This window comes from Molothrus aeneus, chromosome 21, assembly GCF_037042795.1.
Source record: "Molothrus aeneus isolate 106 chromosome 21, BPBGC_Maene_1.0, whole genome shotgun sequence".
In the NCBI taxonomy this organism is placed as follows: domain Eukaryota; kingdom Metazoa; phylum Chordata; class Aves; order Passeriformes; family Icteridae; genus Molothrus; species Molothrus aeneus.
Window position 1 is genome coordinate 7,683,126 of NC_089666.1, and position 15,172 is coordinate 7,698,297.

The following is a 15,172-nucleotide window of genomic DNA, read 5'->3' on the forward strand; positions in this document are numbered from 1 at the left end:
ATTTGTTCTTCATTTATTCCTCGTTTCTGTCGTTTCTGCCAAGTGTCTCTGGCTCTCCTGGCTGTCATCTTCCCTTCAGAGACAGGGCAGGAGAAGTTGTCCTGTTCAGCTGAGGGTGAGCCCCTGGTGCTGGCCGGATGGGGAGCTCAGCATCTCCTGCAAACAAACCAAAGGGAGATGTTCCAGCTCCTGCCACCTTCTTCTTCCTCCTCACTCCTTGTAGATCCTTTACTCAGGAATATTTTGCAACTGGAGAGTGGTTTGCCAGCAAAAGAATTCACCACTGAGCTGCAGTGTCTGCTACAGCGAATTGGTTGTTGTGTTCTTCCTTTCCATAGAAGGAAAAAAAAAATAGAAAAAAAAGGACTAACCCAGCCTAGTTAGCAGGAGTGTGATGCAAGGAGAGCAGGCAAAATAATGCTGCATTGCTTTAACACAGTCTCTTTTCCCTGAAGGAAGAGCATTGTTTCAGGATCTGTTGGAGGGGGAGTTGAAAATGGGTTTTGTAAATAGATCTGTCCCCTCAGCTCTGGGGAACGCTGCTGCCCGGGCTTGTGGTGGGTTTCTGTCTGAGGAGAGAAACCATCATTCAACCAAACCAAACTGCCTTTTGTCCCAGCACTGATGGAATGGAAAAACTTAGGTTTTTAAGAATAGAAGGGTGGCAGCTGATAGAAAACTATCAGTTATTTCAGTTCAAGTTTCCTATTCATTCTGGAGCAGCTCTGCCAATTCCTCCGCTTTCAGTTTTTCCATCCTCGATGTGAGTCCTGGCCCACGCAAGTTCTATCTGGCAGGGCTGGGATCAGAAATCAGCAGCTCTGGCAGCTGCAGGGCCCTTGATGGGAAATGAGAGGGGAGTTTGGGAAGGGCTTTGAAATCCCCAAAAATCCAGGAGAGGTTAGGGAGGGAGAGAGGGAAGGAGAGAGGGAGGAAAGGAGAGACAGGGAGGGAGGGAAGGGGCAATCCTGCAATCCAGCAGTGCTGGAGCACACAAAAACCTCTCCCAGCTGTGCTCACATGGGGGAAAGAAAGCAATTCTGGGGGACAGGTACTTCAGGTACTTTGAGTGGTGGGATTTCCTTAACGTGGGGTTTCTGTGCTCTGCCGCAGCCGCGACACCGACCTGTCCAGCATCATCTCCAGCCTGCAGCAGGGCCGCCAGCTCGGCATGCCAGAGAGCCAGAGCCGCTGTGAGCTCAAGAGGAACCCCCTGGACGTGGGGCTGGCAGCAGCAGGTGAGGGCTGGGGCACCTCTGCTGCCCTGGGCTCGTGGTTTCCCTCCCCTCCTCTCCCTCTCGCCTGTGGTGGTGTTCGCAGGGGTCTCAGGATGAGGGAAGAGATCCTGACTCCGTGTTTCAGAAGGCTGATTTATTATTTTATTATTTATATTTTATGGTATATATTATATTAAAAGAAAATGATATATTAAAACTGTACTAAAAGAATAGAAGAAAGGATTTCATCAGAAGGAAAGAAGTGGAATGATAACAAAAGCTCGTGACTCTCAGAGAGTCCGAGACAGCTGGGCTGTGATTGGCCATTAATTAGAAACAACCACATGAGCCCAATCCCAGATCCACCTGTTGCATTCCACAGCAGCAGATAACCATTGTTTGCATTTTGTTCCTGAGGCCTCTCAGCTTCTCAGGAGAAAAATCCTAGCAAAAGGGTTTTTCATAAAATATCATGGCTGCACTCGTTCCCTGGTCCCTTTGCTGTCCTGTTGGATTTTTCTGTGTTGCATTTCAGCTGGAGGAAATCCTGCGGTGCTGTGGCTAAAGATGGAGGTGGGAAGGGTGGCTAAAGAAGGTGGGAAGGATTTTGTGGTGCTGGTGAAGCCCTCTGGAGGTCCCCAAACCCAGTGGGCTGTGTTAAAGGAGCTTGTGGCAGCACAGCACTGCAGCATCCCCAGGGCTGCTGCCAAGTGAGGCAGAAAGGCCTCGCACAGAGCATGATTGGATTTGTAATTTCATTAATCTGAGGTTCCCCACGCTGCTGCAGGGCCTGCCAGCTCTCTGGGAGCAGGGTGGTTTGGGTTTCTGGGCAGGTTTTGGGCTGTTCCCCTGGTTTCAGCTCCTGGGGGATCCTGCCCTGGGCTCAGGGAGGGGGTCTGGGGAAGGGTGGTCTGGTGGTGCAGAAGTCCACAGGTGAGAGTCTGGGATAAATAAACCAACATCTGCTTGTTGATTGCAGGAGCCGTCAGTTGGAAATGGAAGTTGAGGAAAAATTGGGGTTTCTGTCAGTTTTTATAGTGTTTTATTCAGTTTAATACCCTGCCCTTTCAAATCAGAGCTGGATCTCTCTGTGTGCTGTTTTAGGCCTTCTCAGAAAATCTGTCTGGTTGTGTTCATGTGTTTTGTCAGTCATTCTGCTGAGTGTGTGAGTGAACCCCAAATGCAGAGGGAGCCCCACACCTGAATGTCTTTGGGGGGTGAAAACTTCAATCACATCTTCAGGATGGACTCAGGAGGGGTTTGTGGTGTGTGTGTGTAAATCAGCCATGGCAGCTCCCAGACTTTGCTTTCACAGCTGAATCTCCAACCTCATCATTAACAATTTCCCTAAGCCCCTTTCCCTGCACAGCTCCAAAAGCCAGCCTGGCCATAAATCCATTTTTCCCTGTGACCCTGCTGGAGTCTGCGTGGCTCAGCTGACCCTGGGTGTCAGAATGGGTTTCAGTCTTGTTTGCTTTGCAGAGAAACTGCTGGGCTTGATCAGCATTGCTGGAATTCTCTGGGACCTGTGGCATTCCAGAAATGCAAAGGGTTCTTCTCATTCCCACCAGGAGAAAAGATGAGGTGTAGGAGCTCTGATTCCTCTTTCTTAATTGGTGTTTGAGCTGCTCTGGTTCGTTTCTTAAATTAGGAAACTGTAAGAAATGGCCTCAAGTTGTGCCAGCAGAGGCACGATATTAGGAGCAATTATTAGGAACAATATTATCAATATTAGGAGCAACTATTAGGAACAATATGATCAATATTGGGAGCAACTATTAGGAACAATATGATCAATATTAGGAACAATTATTAGGAACAATATTATCAGTATTAGGAACAATATGATCAATATTAGGAACAATATGATCAATATTAGGAACAATTCCTGGGGGAAGAGGCTGCCCAGGGCAGTGGTGGTCACCGCCCTGGAGGTGTCCAGGTCACCTGGGGATATGGGTTGGTTAATGGTTAAGGATGGTTGGTTAAGGCTGGATTAATGCTTGGCCTGGGTGGTCCTGGAGATCTTTTCCAACCTTTCTGATCCTGTGAAATATTCATGAGAGAAAAAGAAGAGGCCGAGGCACACAGGAGGCCACCAAGCCAGTGACAAGGAATGACAGGTTTGGGGTGTTTAGCAGAGTCAGGAGGGCACAGGAGGTGTCTGAGGGGACAGGGGTGGCTTTGTCACTTTGTCACCTCTGCCCAGGTTTCCTCTGGGCTTTGGGCCCAGCACTGCTGGGGCTGGTTTTGCTGGGAGGGGAGCTGGGCAGTCATGAATTTATACAGAATTTTCAGAGGTGGTGAAGCACCACTTGCTGTTGTTGAAACCGTTTTGTTCCAGCAAGAAGGGGAGAGGAACTTTGCCCCCAGCTGCCTGCCCTGTGCGTTGGGTTATGAGAATCTCCCCCTCCTGAAGGCACCTGCACACAAACAATGCTGAATAAATGATGCTGGGGCCACCAGGTTCAAAAAGTCCTGGCTGGGAGCTGCAGGGCTCTGCTCTGAAATGTTCCTGTGCTGGTTTATGGGTGGGATTTGGTGCCAGGGAGGGCAGGGGGGGCTCTCTGGGGGCTCCTGTGTGCTCAAAGTGCTGCTGGAACAGGACTCAGCCCCAGGGCAGGATTGGGAACAAGGAGAGCACAAATGGCACAGATTTGCTCATTGCCAGCCCGTGGGGGCAGCAGAAAGGCTGAAGCTGGCAGGGCTGGCTGGTTTGTGATTAATTCTGGGAGGGAATTCCTTCTCTTGTTGTTACAACCAGGATTAGAGGCAGTGCTGTAGTTCAGACAGCATGGGCTGGGAAATCAGCAATATCGCTGGATCTGAATGGTCTTTGAAATGCAGAAAGGGGCTGGAATGAGTGAAAAATAATTGTGTGTGGTTCTGGGGCTTTTCTGACTTCGGGAAGGCAGGAAAGGGCTCAGGGCAGAGCTGCCTGGGGCAGGGGTGAGGTTGGTTCCCCTTGGCACTGCCAGCCTGCACAGGGGGCAGGCAGAAAAGCAGACTTGGTGATTCCCCAAGCCCCCAGAGCAGTTTCCCTACAAACCAGGGCTGATCTCTCCTTGGCCCACCCTGCAGAGGGTTCCCTGCTGTCCCTCCTGCCCTGCTGGTTCTGCAGTGGGGAGTGCTCTCCTTGGTGCTAATTGCACTGCAGTGGGGATGGGAGGGAAGGAGGAGAGGAAAGGTGCATGGAATGGGCTCTGTGCTTCCCTGAGGGTCTCCAAGTGCCTCCCCCAGTGCTCTGCACGCTGCTTTAGGGCCTGAGCCAGCGCTTGGCACCTGCTCCCCAGGCTCTAATTCACCCCTGTCCTGCACAAAAATCCTGTTAATTTCTCCTCTTTCTCTCCTCAAACACCCTCTGTTCTGCAGTGCCAGATTTCATGGGTTTCCAGTGGCAGTAGGACTATTTGCATGGATAGAAGTGGAGGATTCAGGCTCCCTCATGCTAGAGGAAGGTGGGTAGCTCTTCCCTCTCCTCCTTCTGCCCCTCGTGCCTCAGGGACCTGCTGTGCTGGCTGGAGGTGCTCTGAGAGGGCACAGAGGGGAGACAGAGCCTCAGTCCTGCCCCAGGCAGGGAGAAATTCACTGCAGAAAGCGCCTGGGGCTGAGCCTGCCCTGGCTGAGGGGGGGAGCAGCAGCAGCAGCAGGGTAGCTGCTGTGGGGCGCAGCTCCAGAGAGGCTTTGCAGGGGTTTTGGTCACTGTGATGGGAGTGACAAACCCTGAGAGGCTTTTCCAGGGGTTTTGGTCACTGTGATGGGAGTGACAAACCCTGAGAGGCTTTTCCAGGGGTTTTGCTCACTGTGATGGGAGTGACAAACCTGAGAGCTCCAGAGAGGCTTTGCAGGGGGTTTTGGTCAGTATGATGGGAGTGACAAACCTGAGAGCTCCAGAAAAGCTTTTCCAGGGGTTTTTGGTCAGTGTGATGGAAGTAACAAACCCTGAGAGGCTTTTCCAGGGGTTTTTGGTCAATGTGATGGGAGTGACAAACCTGAGAGCTCCCAGAGAGGCTTTTCCAGGAGTTTTTGGTCACTGTGATGGGAGTGACAAACCCTGAGAGGTTTTTCCAGGGGTTTTTGGTCAGTGCCATGGGACTGACAAGCCTGAGAGCCTTGCAGAGCTCCAGAGAGGCTTTTCCAGGTGCTCCTGTGTTCCTGGTGCTTTTGCAGCCCTGGAGGAGCAGAGTTCGCCCCCAAGTCTCAAACACACCACAGAGCTAAGCTATGTCCCTGTGAGAGGATTTATTCTGTGCTCACCCTCTTGCCCCATCTTTCCCTGTTGGCCAAGCAAGGGAGGAGGAGGAACTTTGGGCTGTAAAGAGATTCAGAAGTGAGAATTTGGGGTCTTTATTCGCAGTGTGGATGCGAAGCTGGCTGCTCAGGCCTAACCCTGGGCTCTGTGTCCCTGCCATGGCCTTGCAGTGACCTGGTTTGCCTCTGCACTGAGCCCCAGAGCTTTCATATGCTAAGGAGGAGTTAATATTGGGGATGAAAAGGAATTGGGATCAGGGATGTTGCTGCTAATGGTTGGAGACAGGATCCCAGCACAGGGCTGGGGTAATGAGCTGGGCTGCAGACATGTTTTCATTTAGCTGTGCCAAACAACGGGGGAAAAAAGCAGCAGCCTTTATTGGACTGCTGCCTTAAATTGAGCAGAAAATCAGCACCAAATGGGCAGCCAGGAGCTGGAAGGCCAGGCCCTGTTGTTGACATGTTTTCCCCTGAAGGACAATTGTTCACCTTGGCAGCCTGAGGGCCCAGGCTCTGCCCCTGCTCTGCATCCCCTGCCCTTGGAGCTGGAGCACTGTCCCCTCTGTGGGCTCTGCTCTCCTCTGTGGGCTCTGTCCCCTCTGTGGGCTCTGTTCCCTCTGTGGGCTCTGCTCCCCCTCTCTGTGGGCTCTGTTCCCTCTGTGGGCTCTGCTCCCCTCTGTGGGCTCTGTTCCCCTCTCTGGGCTCTGCTCCCCTCTGTGGGCTCTGCTCCCCTCTGTGGGCTCTGCTCCCCTCTGTGGGCTCTGCTCCCCTCTGTGGGCTCTGCTCCCCTCTGTGGGCTCTGCTCCCCTCTGTGGGCTCTGCTCCCCTCTGTGGGCTCTGCTCCCCTCTGTGGGCTCTGCTACCCCTCTGTGGGCTCTGTCCCCTCTGTGGGTTCTGCTCCCCTCTGTGGGCTCTGCTCCCCTCTCTGGGCTCTGTCCCCTCTGTGGGCTCTGTTCCCCTCTGTGGGCTCTGTTCCCCTCTGTGGGCTCTGCTACCCCTCTGTGGGCTCTGTTCCCCTCTGTGGGCTCTGTTCCCCTCTGTGGGCTCTGTTCCCCTCTGTGGGCTCTGCTCCCTTCTCTGGGCTCTGCTCCCCTCTGTGGGCTCTGCTCCCCTCTGTGGGCTCTGCTCCCCTCTGTGGGCTCTGCTCCCCTCTGTGGGCTCTGCTCCCCTCTCTGGGCTCTGTCCCCTCTGTGGGCTCTGTTCCCCTCTCTGGGCTCTGCTCCCCTCTGTGGGCTCTGCTCCCCTCTGTGGGCTCTGCTCCCTTCTCTGGGCTCTGTTCCCTCTCTGGGCTCTGCTCCCCTCTGTGGGCTCTGTTCCCTCTCTGGGCTCTGCTCCCTTCTCTGGGCTCTGCTCCCCTCTGTGGGCTCTGCTCCCCTCTGTGGGCTCTGCTCCCCTCTGTGGGCTCTGCTCCCCTCTGTGGGCTCTGCTCCCCTCTCTGGGCTCTGTCCCCTCTGTGGGCTCTGTTCCCCTCTCTGGGCTCTGCTCCCCTCTCTGGGCTCTGTCCCCTCTGTGGGCTCTGCTCCCCTCTCTGGGCTCTCTTTAACTTTGGTTTTGCACCTCCTGAGGCCTTGCAGGAGTGGGAGGTTACCCAGAGCCTTTGTAATAGCAGCAGAGGAGTTGGGAGGCGAGGGCAGAGTGGGAAAAGCCAAGGTGGAAGAAGTGTTTCCTTTGGCTGTGCCAGCACAGGTCAGTGCAGGATTTTGCTGGTTTTTTGCTCAGGTTTTACCCTTGGCTTTGCCCCTGCTGGAGCAGGAGGAGCTGAGGCAGGCCAGGGCCTGTTGTTGGAGTTCAGTTAAGGTTGGAAAAGACCTCTGGGATCATCAAGGGCAGCCTGGGCAGGGCCCAGCATCCCTGGTGGCTCCTGGTGGCTCTTGGCCTCTTCAGTGCAGGTCAGGGAGCTGCGTTGGGATTTTCCAGGGTGGAATTGTGGCTCTGCCACCGTGGGGACTGTGCTGCTGCTGCCCTGTCCCCAGTAAAGCTCTGCTCCCACCCTGCCCAGGCAGTGAGCATTGCTTTGTGCCAGCCACGAGCAGATTGGGAAGAGTTATTTAGGGCTGGAGGGCTGGGCATGGGAAGGGTTTTATTAATGACTTGCTGTGAGCAAGAAGAGGCTCAGCTGCCTGTTTCATTCATTTCTCAGCTCTGCACAATCTTTTTGTTCCCAGTTCCTTTTCTCTTTTGCTTCTCTCCCCTTCCCTGCTCTTCCCCCTCCTCCTCGCGTTTCTTTCTTCTCAAGCCCCTTTTCTCCCCCAATTCCTTTTCCATTCTTAATCCCCATCTCTCACACACACATCCTTCTTCCTCTGCCCTCCTCCTCCTCCTGGGTTCCCTGTGCAGGTCCCTGCCCTCCCCAGCTCCTGGGGAAGGAGACAATTTGAAGGTTTTCCGCTCTGCTCTGAGCTGAGAGCCTCCTTCCCCCAAGCCAATCAATGGGAGCCTTCCAGCCCCACTGGGGCCTGGCAAACATGAGATCAATAAGTTATTAGCACCATTCTGTCAGCTGTAATGTGGAGATTGATCGGGGCCGGGGCTCCTGCTTGCAGCCTGGCACTTCCCCAGCCTGATAAAGATGACAGATTAAGGGAATAAGAAAAAGGAATTAAGGAGTCTGGCTGTCAAAGCTGTCACGGGCTGCAGGAGCAGTGGTTTTTTTTTTTTTTTTCAGGGGCTGAATGAGTGCAATTGGACATTTAAATGGTGCTAAGGGGGTCCAGCAGCTGTGCTGGGCTCAGCCTGTGCTGAGGGAACGCTCTGGAAGGGGCAGCCAGGGAGCTGGGGCAGCTCTGCTGCCTCCTGAGCCTGCAGGGGGACAGGGCTGCTGTCCCTGGGCCAGGTGACATCCCCAGGGCTGAGGGACATGGGGCCAAACAGGCTTTGCCCAAGAGGTTTGTGCTCACAGGACCCCAGAGTGATGGGAAGGGAATTAAATAAATAAAAATAAAAATAACTTTATTATAAATTTATTTATAATAAATAAAATTATTTCTTTATTAACAAATAAATTAATTTTATTTAAATTAAAATTAAATTAAAAGGGAGCAGCCAGGGCCTCCCCTGCCATGGCAGGGACACCTTGCACTGCCCCAGGCTGCTCCCAGCCCTGTCCAGCCTGGCCTGGGCACTGCCAGGGATGGGGAATTCACAACCTGTCTGTGCCTGTGCCTCTGGTTTAGCAAACTTCCCACTGGAGCTGCTCCTTTCCAGGCAGGAGAAGGAGCCTGGACTTCCAGCCCACCCTCCCAGCTGCGTCCTTTAGAGCTTTTCTAAAAGAAAGTTGAGATTCACAAGTTTGTGATTGCTAAAAAGCCTCTCTGCAGCATATAAAATTAATTCACATCTCTCTCTTAAGTGCAGTATATCCTTTCCACAAGCCTTTCTCACACTATGAATATTTACCACCTTTCTGTGCCTTCGGTGCGCGCTGTAAAAATGAATTTTGGGAGAGCCTGGGATCCAGGGGGATGCTGGAGCACCTTCCCTGATGGATGAGCAGGCAGCAGGATGGGCTCCAGCATCACCTGCACCTCCCTCTGGGCCACTCCTGGGGCCTGAGGTGCTGGACATTCCCTTCAGGTGCTCTGCTGCAGCTGGGGAGGTGGACTGGGAGGAGGTGGGAGGCAGCAGGAGCCTGGGCATGGTGGGAGGAGAGGCAGATTTGTAAAGAGCCATTCCTGTGTCCCATCCCTCCCCTGGGTCACCCAGCAGTGTGTCCTGGCTTTGTCAGAGCCATTCCTGTGTCCCATCCCTCCCCTGGGTCACCCAGCAGTGTGTCCTGGCTTTGTCAGAGCCATTCCTGTGTCCCATCCCTCCCCTGGGTCACCCAGCAGTGTGTCCTGGCTTTGTCAGAGCCATTCCCCTGTCCCATCCCTCCCTTGGGTCACCCAACAGTGTGTCCTGGCTTTGTCAGAGCCATTCCTTTGTCCCATCCCTCCCTCCCCTCTGTTCCCTGCTTTCCTTTCCATTTCCAGGAGTCTCCTGGGGCAGGGAGCTGGGAGGGGGATCCCAAATCCCAGAAGCTGGCTGCCTCCCTGCCTCCCTGCCCCCATTCCAGGCTCTGGGACTGCTCAGGATCCCAAATCCCAGCAGCTCACTGCCTCCCTGCCCCTCCCAGCTTCCCCAGTATTTTTCCCCCCATTCTTGTTGCCCCCAGTTAAATCATGGCCCTGGTTCTGGTTCTTCCCATGACCTTGTGCTTCCCCTGCCTTTGCTCTGGGGGTTCCTGCTGCCCATGGATGGATCCCCCTGTCCCAGCTTTTGCTGGGAGCAGCTCTGGGGCTGCTGAGCCCCAGCAAGCTGGGACAGCTCCTCACAGCAGCCCCAGGGTGTCCCCAGAGCTGTGGGTTGGGCACAGGGACAGCAGCAGTGGCTGGGACAGGGCTCAGCTGCTCCTCTCGGGAGCTGTCCCTGCCAAAGGAGAGCAGGGAGAGGCTGCCAAGGCATCCCAGGCTGGCCAGTGGGGATTGGCCTCCTCGGGGCTGAGCTGAGAGCCAGGCACGATGGTTTTCCCTTTTCCCCCTCTCCTGCAGCCATGAGGAGGAGGTGGGAGAGGGGCTGTGCTCTCGTGGATGTTGGCTGGCCCGGCCTGGGTGCTTTCCCGTGGAACTTGGCCCCACTCTCTGTTTGCTCAGGACTTTGTGCTCCAAGAATCTTTCAGAGCAGCCCCAGAGCTGGGGTGGGGAGCGTGGGATAGGTCCCCATCCCTCCCCACTGTGCTGCAGCAGGAGCACAGGGCAGAGCAGCTTGGGCTGAAACTGGGACCCTTTGCAGCCCCCTCAGCAAAATCCTCCCTGATTTCCCTTGCCCGGGTGACCCCCCCTGCCCAGCTGTCCCAGGGGTGTCCTGGGTGCAGATTCCCCGTGCAGGGTGGGATCCAGCCCCCCCGTGCCTTTGGGGATCCTGGGGATAGGGTTCCTAATCCCCCCAGCCTTAGGCTCCCGAGTGCTCTGCTGAAAGCTGATCAGAGGCTTGGGCTGCTTAGCTGGGCTGCTGAGGGTGGGGAGGCTGAGGATTAGAGCAGGGCAGGAGACAAAACATCCCCCGGGCTGGCTGCTGTGCCAGCTGGCTGCTGTGCCAGCTTGATGCTGGGGCAGTGCCCAGCTCCTGCCCCTGCCCCTGCTGCTGCTGCTGCTGAGAGCCTGGCTGGGCACAGGGCAGGGCACAGAGGGGCTGTGCTGGCACAGAGGGGCTGAGCTGGGCACAGGGCAGGGCACAGAGGGGCTGAGCTGGCACAGAGGGGCTTGAACTGGCACAGGGGGGCTTGAACTGGCACAGAGGGGCTGAGCTGGGCACAGAGGGGCTGCAGAGCCCTGGGCAGGGCACAGGGGGGCTGAACTCACCTCCACCTGCCCAGCCCCTCCCCAGGACCCTGCACTTCCCCCCAGCCCTGCCCCTGCCCCTGGCAGCCCCCCAGGCCCCCTGTGCCCTCACACAGAGCCAGGGCCCCCAGGTGGGAGCAGGCAGTGCCCATCTCCCCTGACTTTGCAGCAGCAGCAGCAGCAAACCCAAATCTGCTTTGCAAATGAGCTGGCAGAGCAGCTCCTGGATGTCTCAGCAGCCTCCCAGAGCCAGGCTGTGCTTTTAGTGCCGTGCTGCTCACCCAGCACAGGGCCCAGGGCAGGCTCTGCCCAGCCCGTGCACCTGCAGGCGGTGCAGAACATCCACCTGAGAGGATGGGCAGGCATCTGGGGTTCTGTTCCCCAGTCCCTGCTTTGCCTCCTCTCCCTGCCTCCCTGCAGAGCACTGCAGCTGAACGGGAGCCAAATCAGGGCAGTTTTTAATATTACAGCTGAAAATGAAAGACATTATCAGTGGAACTGCAGAGTTCTGAAGCCAGGCCGGGCAATAACCTGGTGCCAGGGCAGAGCTCTGCGGGATCCTGGTCCTGCCCTGCCCCTGGCTGTGAGGGAGATGGGGCTGAGGTGGTTGGGAATGGCTGGGAATGGTAGGGACTGTCAGGGAATGGCTGGGAGTGGCAGGGAATGGGCTGGGAATGGCTGGGAATGTGCAGGGAATATCAGGGAATGGGCTGGGAATATATGGGAATATATGGGAATATAAGGGAATATATGTGTATGGCTGGGAATGTGCAGGGAATGGCTGAGAATGGCAGGGAATGGGCTGGGAAAACTGGGAATGGCTGGGGATATCTGGAAAAGCTGGGAATGGCTGTGAATAGCTGGGATGGCTGGGAAAGCTGGGAATATCTGTGCATATCTGTGCATATCTGGGAATATCTGGGAATGGCTGTGAATAGCTGGGAATATCTGGGAATGGCTGTGAATATCTGTGAATATCTGGGAATATCTGTGCATATCTGGGAATATCTGGGAATGGCTGTGAATAATGTGGGAATATCTGTGGATATCTGTGAATATCTGTGCCTATCTGTGAATATCTGTCAATATCTGTGCCTATCTGTGAATATCTGTGCATATCCGTGCGTATCTGTGCATATCCGTGCATATCTGTGAATATCTGGGAATATCTGGGAATATCTGTGCCTATCTGTGAATATCTGTCAATATCTGTGCCTATCTGTGAATATCTGTGCATATCCGTGCGTATCTGTGCATATCCGTGCATATCTGTGAATATCTGGGAATATCTGGGAATATCTGTGCCTATCTGTGCATATCCGTGCCTATCTGTGCATATCTGTGAATATCCGTGCCTATCTGTGCATATCTGTGCATATCTGTGAATATCTGTGCATATCTGTGAATATCCGTGCATATCCGTGCATATCTGTGCATACCCGTGCATATCCATGCCTATCTGTGAATATCTGTGAATATCTGTGAATATCCGTGAATATCTGGGAATATCTGTGCATATCTGTGAATATCCGTGCATATCTGTGAATATCCGTGCATATCTGTGAATATCTGTGAATATCTGTGCCTATCTGTGAATATCTGTGAATATCTGGGAATATCCGTGCCTATCTGTGCATATCCGTGCATATCTGTGAATATCTGTGCCTATCTGTGAATATCTGTGCATATCTGTGCATATCCATGAATATCCGTGCCTATCTGTGCATATCCGTGCCTATCCGTGCCTCTCTGTGAATAGCAGCCCCGGAGGGAGCAGCGCCTGCCGGCAGATGGGCCCGGGGGTGGGAGAGGAGCAGCGGGAGGGAGGCAGGGACGGGGGGAGCGAGGTGCCTTGGCAGAGCTGTGAAGGCGAGGAATCTTCACTGCTCACATTCCAGGGCTGTCACATGGAGCCCGTGCTGCTGTCACCGGCTCCTTCCCATGGAGGCTCCTCTGCCTCCGCCCGGGAGGGGAGAGCAGAGCCGCTGGAGTTTGTTCCAAAGCCACAAATGCTGGCTGGGAGCAGTCCTGGGGAGGGGCAGGATGTGTGATCGTGGCCTCCAGCACGGGGGGATTGCAGCATCGGGGGGAAGCTTCCAGGAAAAGCAGCATCGAGGGATGGAGCATTGCAGGGGGAGGGAGCTGGGGGCTCTGGGTGGGCTCTGGGTGTGCTCCCTGTGAGCCCTGAGCGTGGGGAGTGCAGGGGTGAGTGAGGGTAAACTGAGGCAGGAGGAGAAAATTCCAATTGTATGGACAGGAAGAGAAAATTCCAATTGTGTGGACAGGCTCTGGGTGTGCTCCCTGTGAGCCCTGAGCTGGGGGAGTGCAGGGGTTGAGTGAGGGTAAACTGAGGCAGGAGGAGTCAGAAAATTCTGATTGTGTGGACTGGCTCTGGGTGAGCTCGGGAAGTGCAGGAGTTTTTTGAGGAGTAAATAAGGCAGGAGGAGTGAGAGTGAAAATTCCAATTGTGTGGACAGGCTCTGGGTGTGCTCCCTGTGAGCCCTGAGCTGGGGGAGTGCAGGGGTTGAGTGAGGGTAAACTGAGGCAGGAGGAGTGAGCAAATGCCAGTTGTGTGGACAGGCAGCTGGGATGCGAGTGCCGAGAGCGCTGTCAGGAGGCTTCTGTCCTTCCCTGGCTCTCCCCAGCCCCTCTGCTCTGCTGTGCTTCCTTCCCTTTGGTTCTGCACCATCCCCAGGGCCAGTTCTGTCCAGGGATTTGGTGGCAGGGTCCTGGCAGGGTGGGTTTGGAGGCAGCCTGTGCTCTTCAAAGCCTTGAAAGGCCCTTGGAGCTCCTTGGGCAGAGGCACCTGCTGGGGCTGCCGTGCTCTGATCCCCAGTAAATGCCAGCCACGGCAGCACCTGGGCTGCTGAGCTGCATCCCTGGTGATGGGGAGTGATGCTGAGTGCTGGGGACAGTTCCTTGGCTGGCAATGTCCCTGGAACAGGAGGATGTTGTTGTTGTTGTTATAAATAGGAGCAGGGGGTTTGTAACCTCCCTTAACCCCCTCATTGCAGCAGCCTGGCAGTGCTTGGGCTCATGGGCACATCCAACCCTTTCTCACTCAAATGTGCTGCTTGTTTGGGAGGTTTTCATTATAATTATTATTATTTTCTCTCTTTTAAGATGCTGCATCTTTAACAAGCCCTTGATAGATGAGGGTTTGGTGCTTGCAGTGACAAACAGGCTCTTCCTTCCTGCCCATATGCACCATCATGCTTTCAGTTTCCCCGGCGTTATTAGGGGAGGATATTGATTCCAAACCTGCTCGGGGACGCTGTAATTGTGTCTCAGAGATTCGGTGCTGCTCCGGAGGGCTGCAGTAATGCACAAGGCTCGAGTGTTTCCGTGCAATCCAGAGGGGGAAGATTGCTGAGGACCTTGAGGTTTTGAAGGAGGAGGGGGGAGAGGGAGGGGGAGAGACTGAGAGAGAGAGAGACAGAGAGAGACACAGATACTGTGGTAGGAAGATTCAGAGATCTGTTGTGCTTTTTTCTTTTTTTTTCTTTCTTTTTTTTTTCCCTTCCCTGTGTTGTTTTTTTCCTCCCCTTCCTCTCCCCCAGTTGCTTTGCATCAGGGCATGAAAGGAGTGGAAACACCGGGGGGACAAAAGGCACCAGAGCAAATGATGAAACTCAGTAAGGAAATCAACTGGATTCAGAATTTATGGCTGGAAAGCGTTGCATTGATCAGAGTATGAATAGTCATTATGTGCTTTTGGGCTGCGTGATTAGGAAAGCAGATCGAGGCTCTCAAGATGATGATTTTTCTTACTTTCATTTTTTTCTCTCTCTGCTCGTAATATCAGAGTGTGTGTGTGTGTGTGTGTGTGTGTGTGTGTGTGTGCCTGTGTGAGAGAGAGCAGCAAAATACCAAAGTGTCTCTGGTCTCTCCTGCACGGGGGAAAGTGCAGCCTCCTCTGACTCCCGGCTCTCTGCTCTCTCTCCCAGATGAAATTTTAGGCAAGAGAAGAGTATGTTCCCCCAACAGCAGCAGTGAGTGTCCTTTGGAGAGCAAGAAAGCCCGGAGTGAGTCCCCAAAGGGTAAGTGCTGCCTCTCCTCCCCCATCCCCTTCCCCTTTCTTCTCCTTTCCCCGGAGTGGAACTTAATTGAAATTAAGGAGGGAGGGCTGTGGGGTGGGAGCTGTGTCTGGCACCGGGGCTGCAGGAGGAGGCTCTGCTTTTCCTTTATCTCCTCGGAGGGAGCCTTGCAGGGCGACACGGGGATTGCCTCTTAATTACTGTAATTGCTTGCTGATCAAAAAAAAAAAACCAAAAAAACCCAACAAAAACAAGCAGGCTGCAGCCTTCCAGGTGGATTTCAGGGGTGTTCCTACTTCTTCAGGCAGAAATGTCTCGGTGACATGTTTAATATGAAAGGTACACACGGGCT

General features: G+C 54.2%; 1 protein-coding gene across 2 annotated transcripts in view; it reads left to right on the plus strand.

The window, feature by feature from the left end:
* Window positions 1-15,172, plus strand: part of SAMD11 (sterile alpha motif domain containing 11) — an 81,360-nt gene that overhangs the window by 35,632 nt on the left and 30,556 nt on the right. For both annotated transcript variants that reach the window (XM_066563877.1, XM_066563878.1), the window contains exons 5-6: window positions 1,114-1,238; window positions 14,731-14,823. In XM_066563877.1, the coding sequence (XP_066419974.1) occupies window positions 1,114-1,238; window positions 14,731-14,823 (218 nt within the window). The remainder of the gene's footprint in view (window positions 1-1,113; window positions 1,239-14,730; window positions 14,824-15,172) is intronic.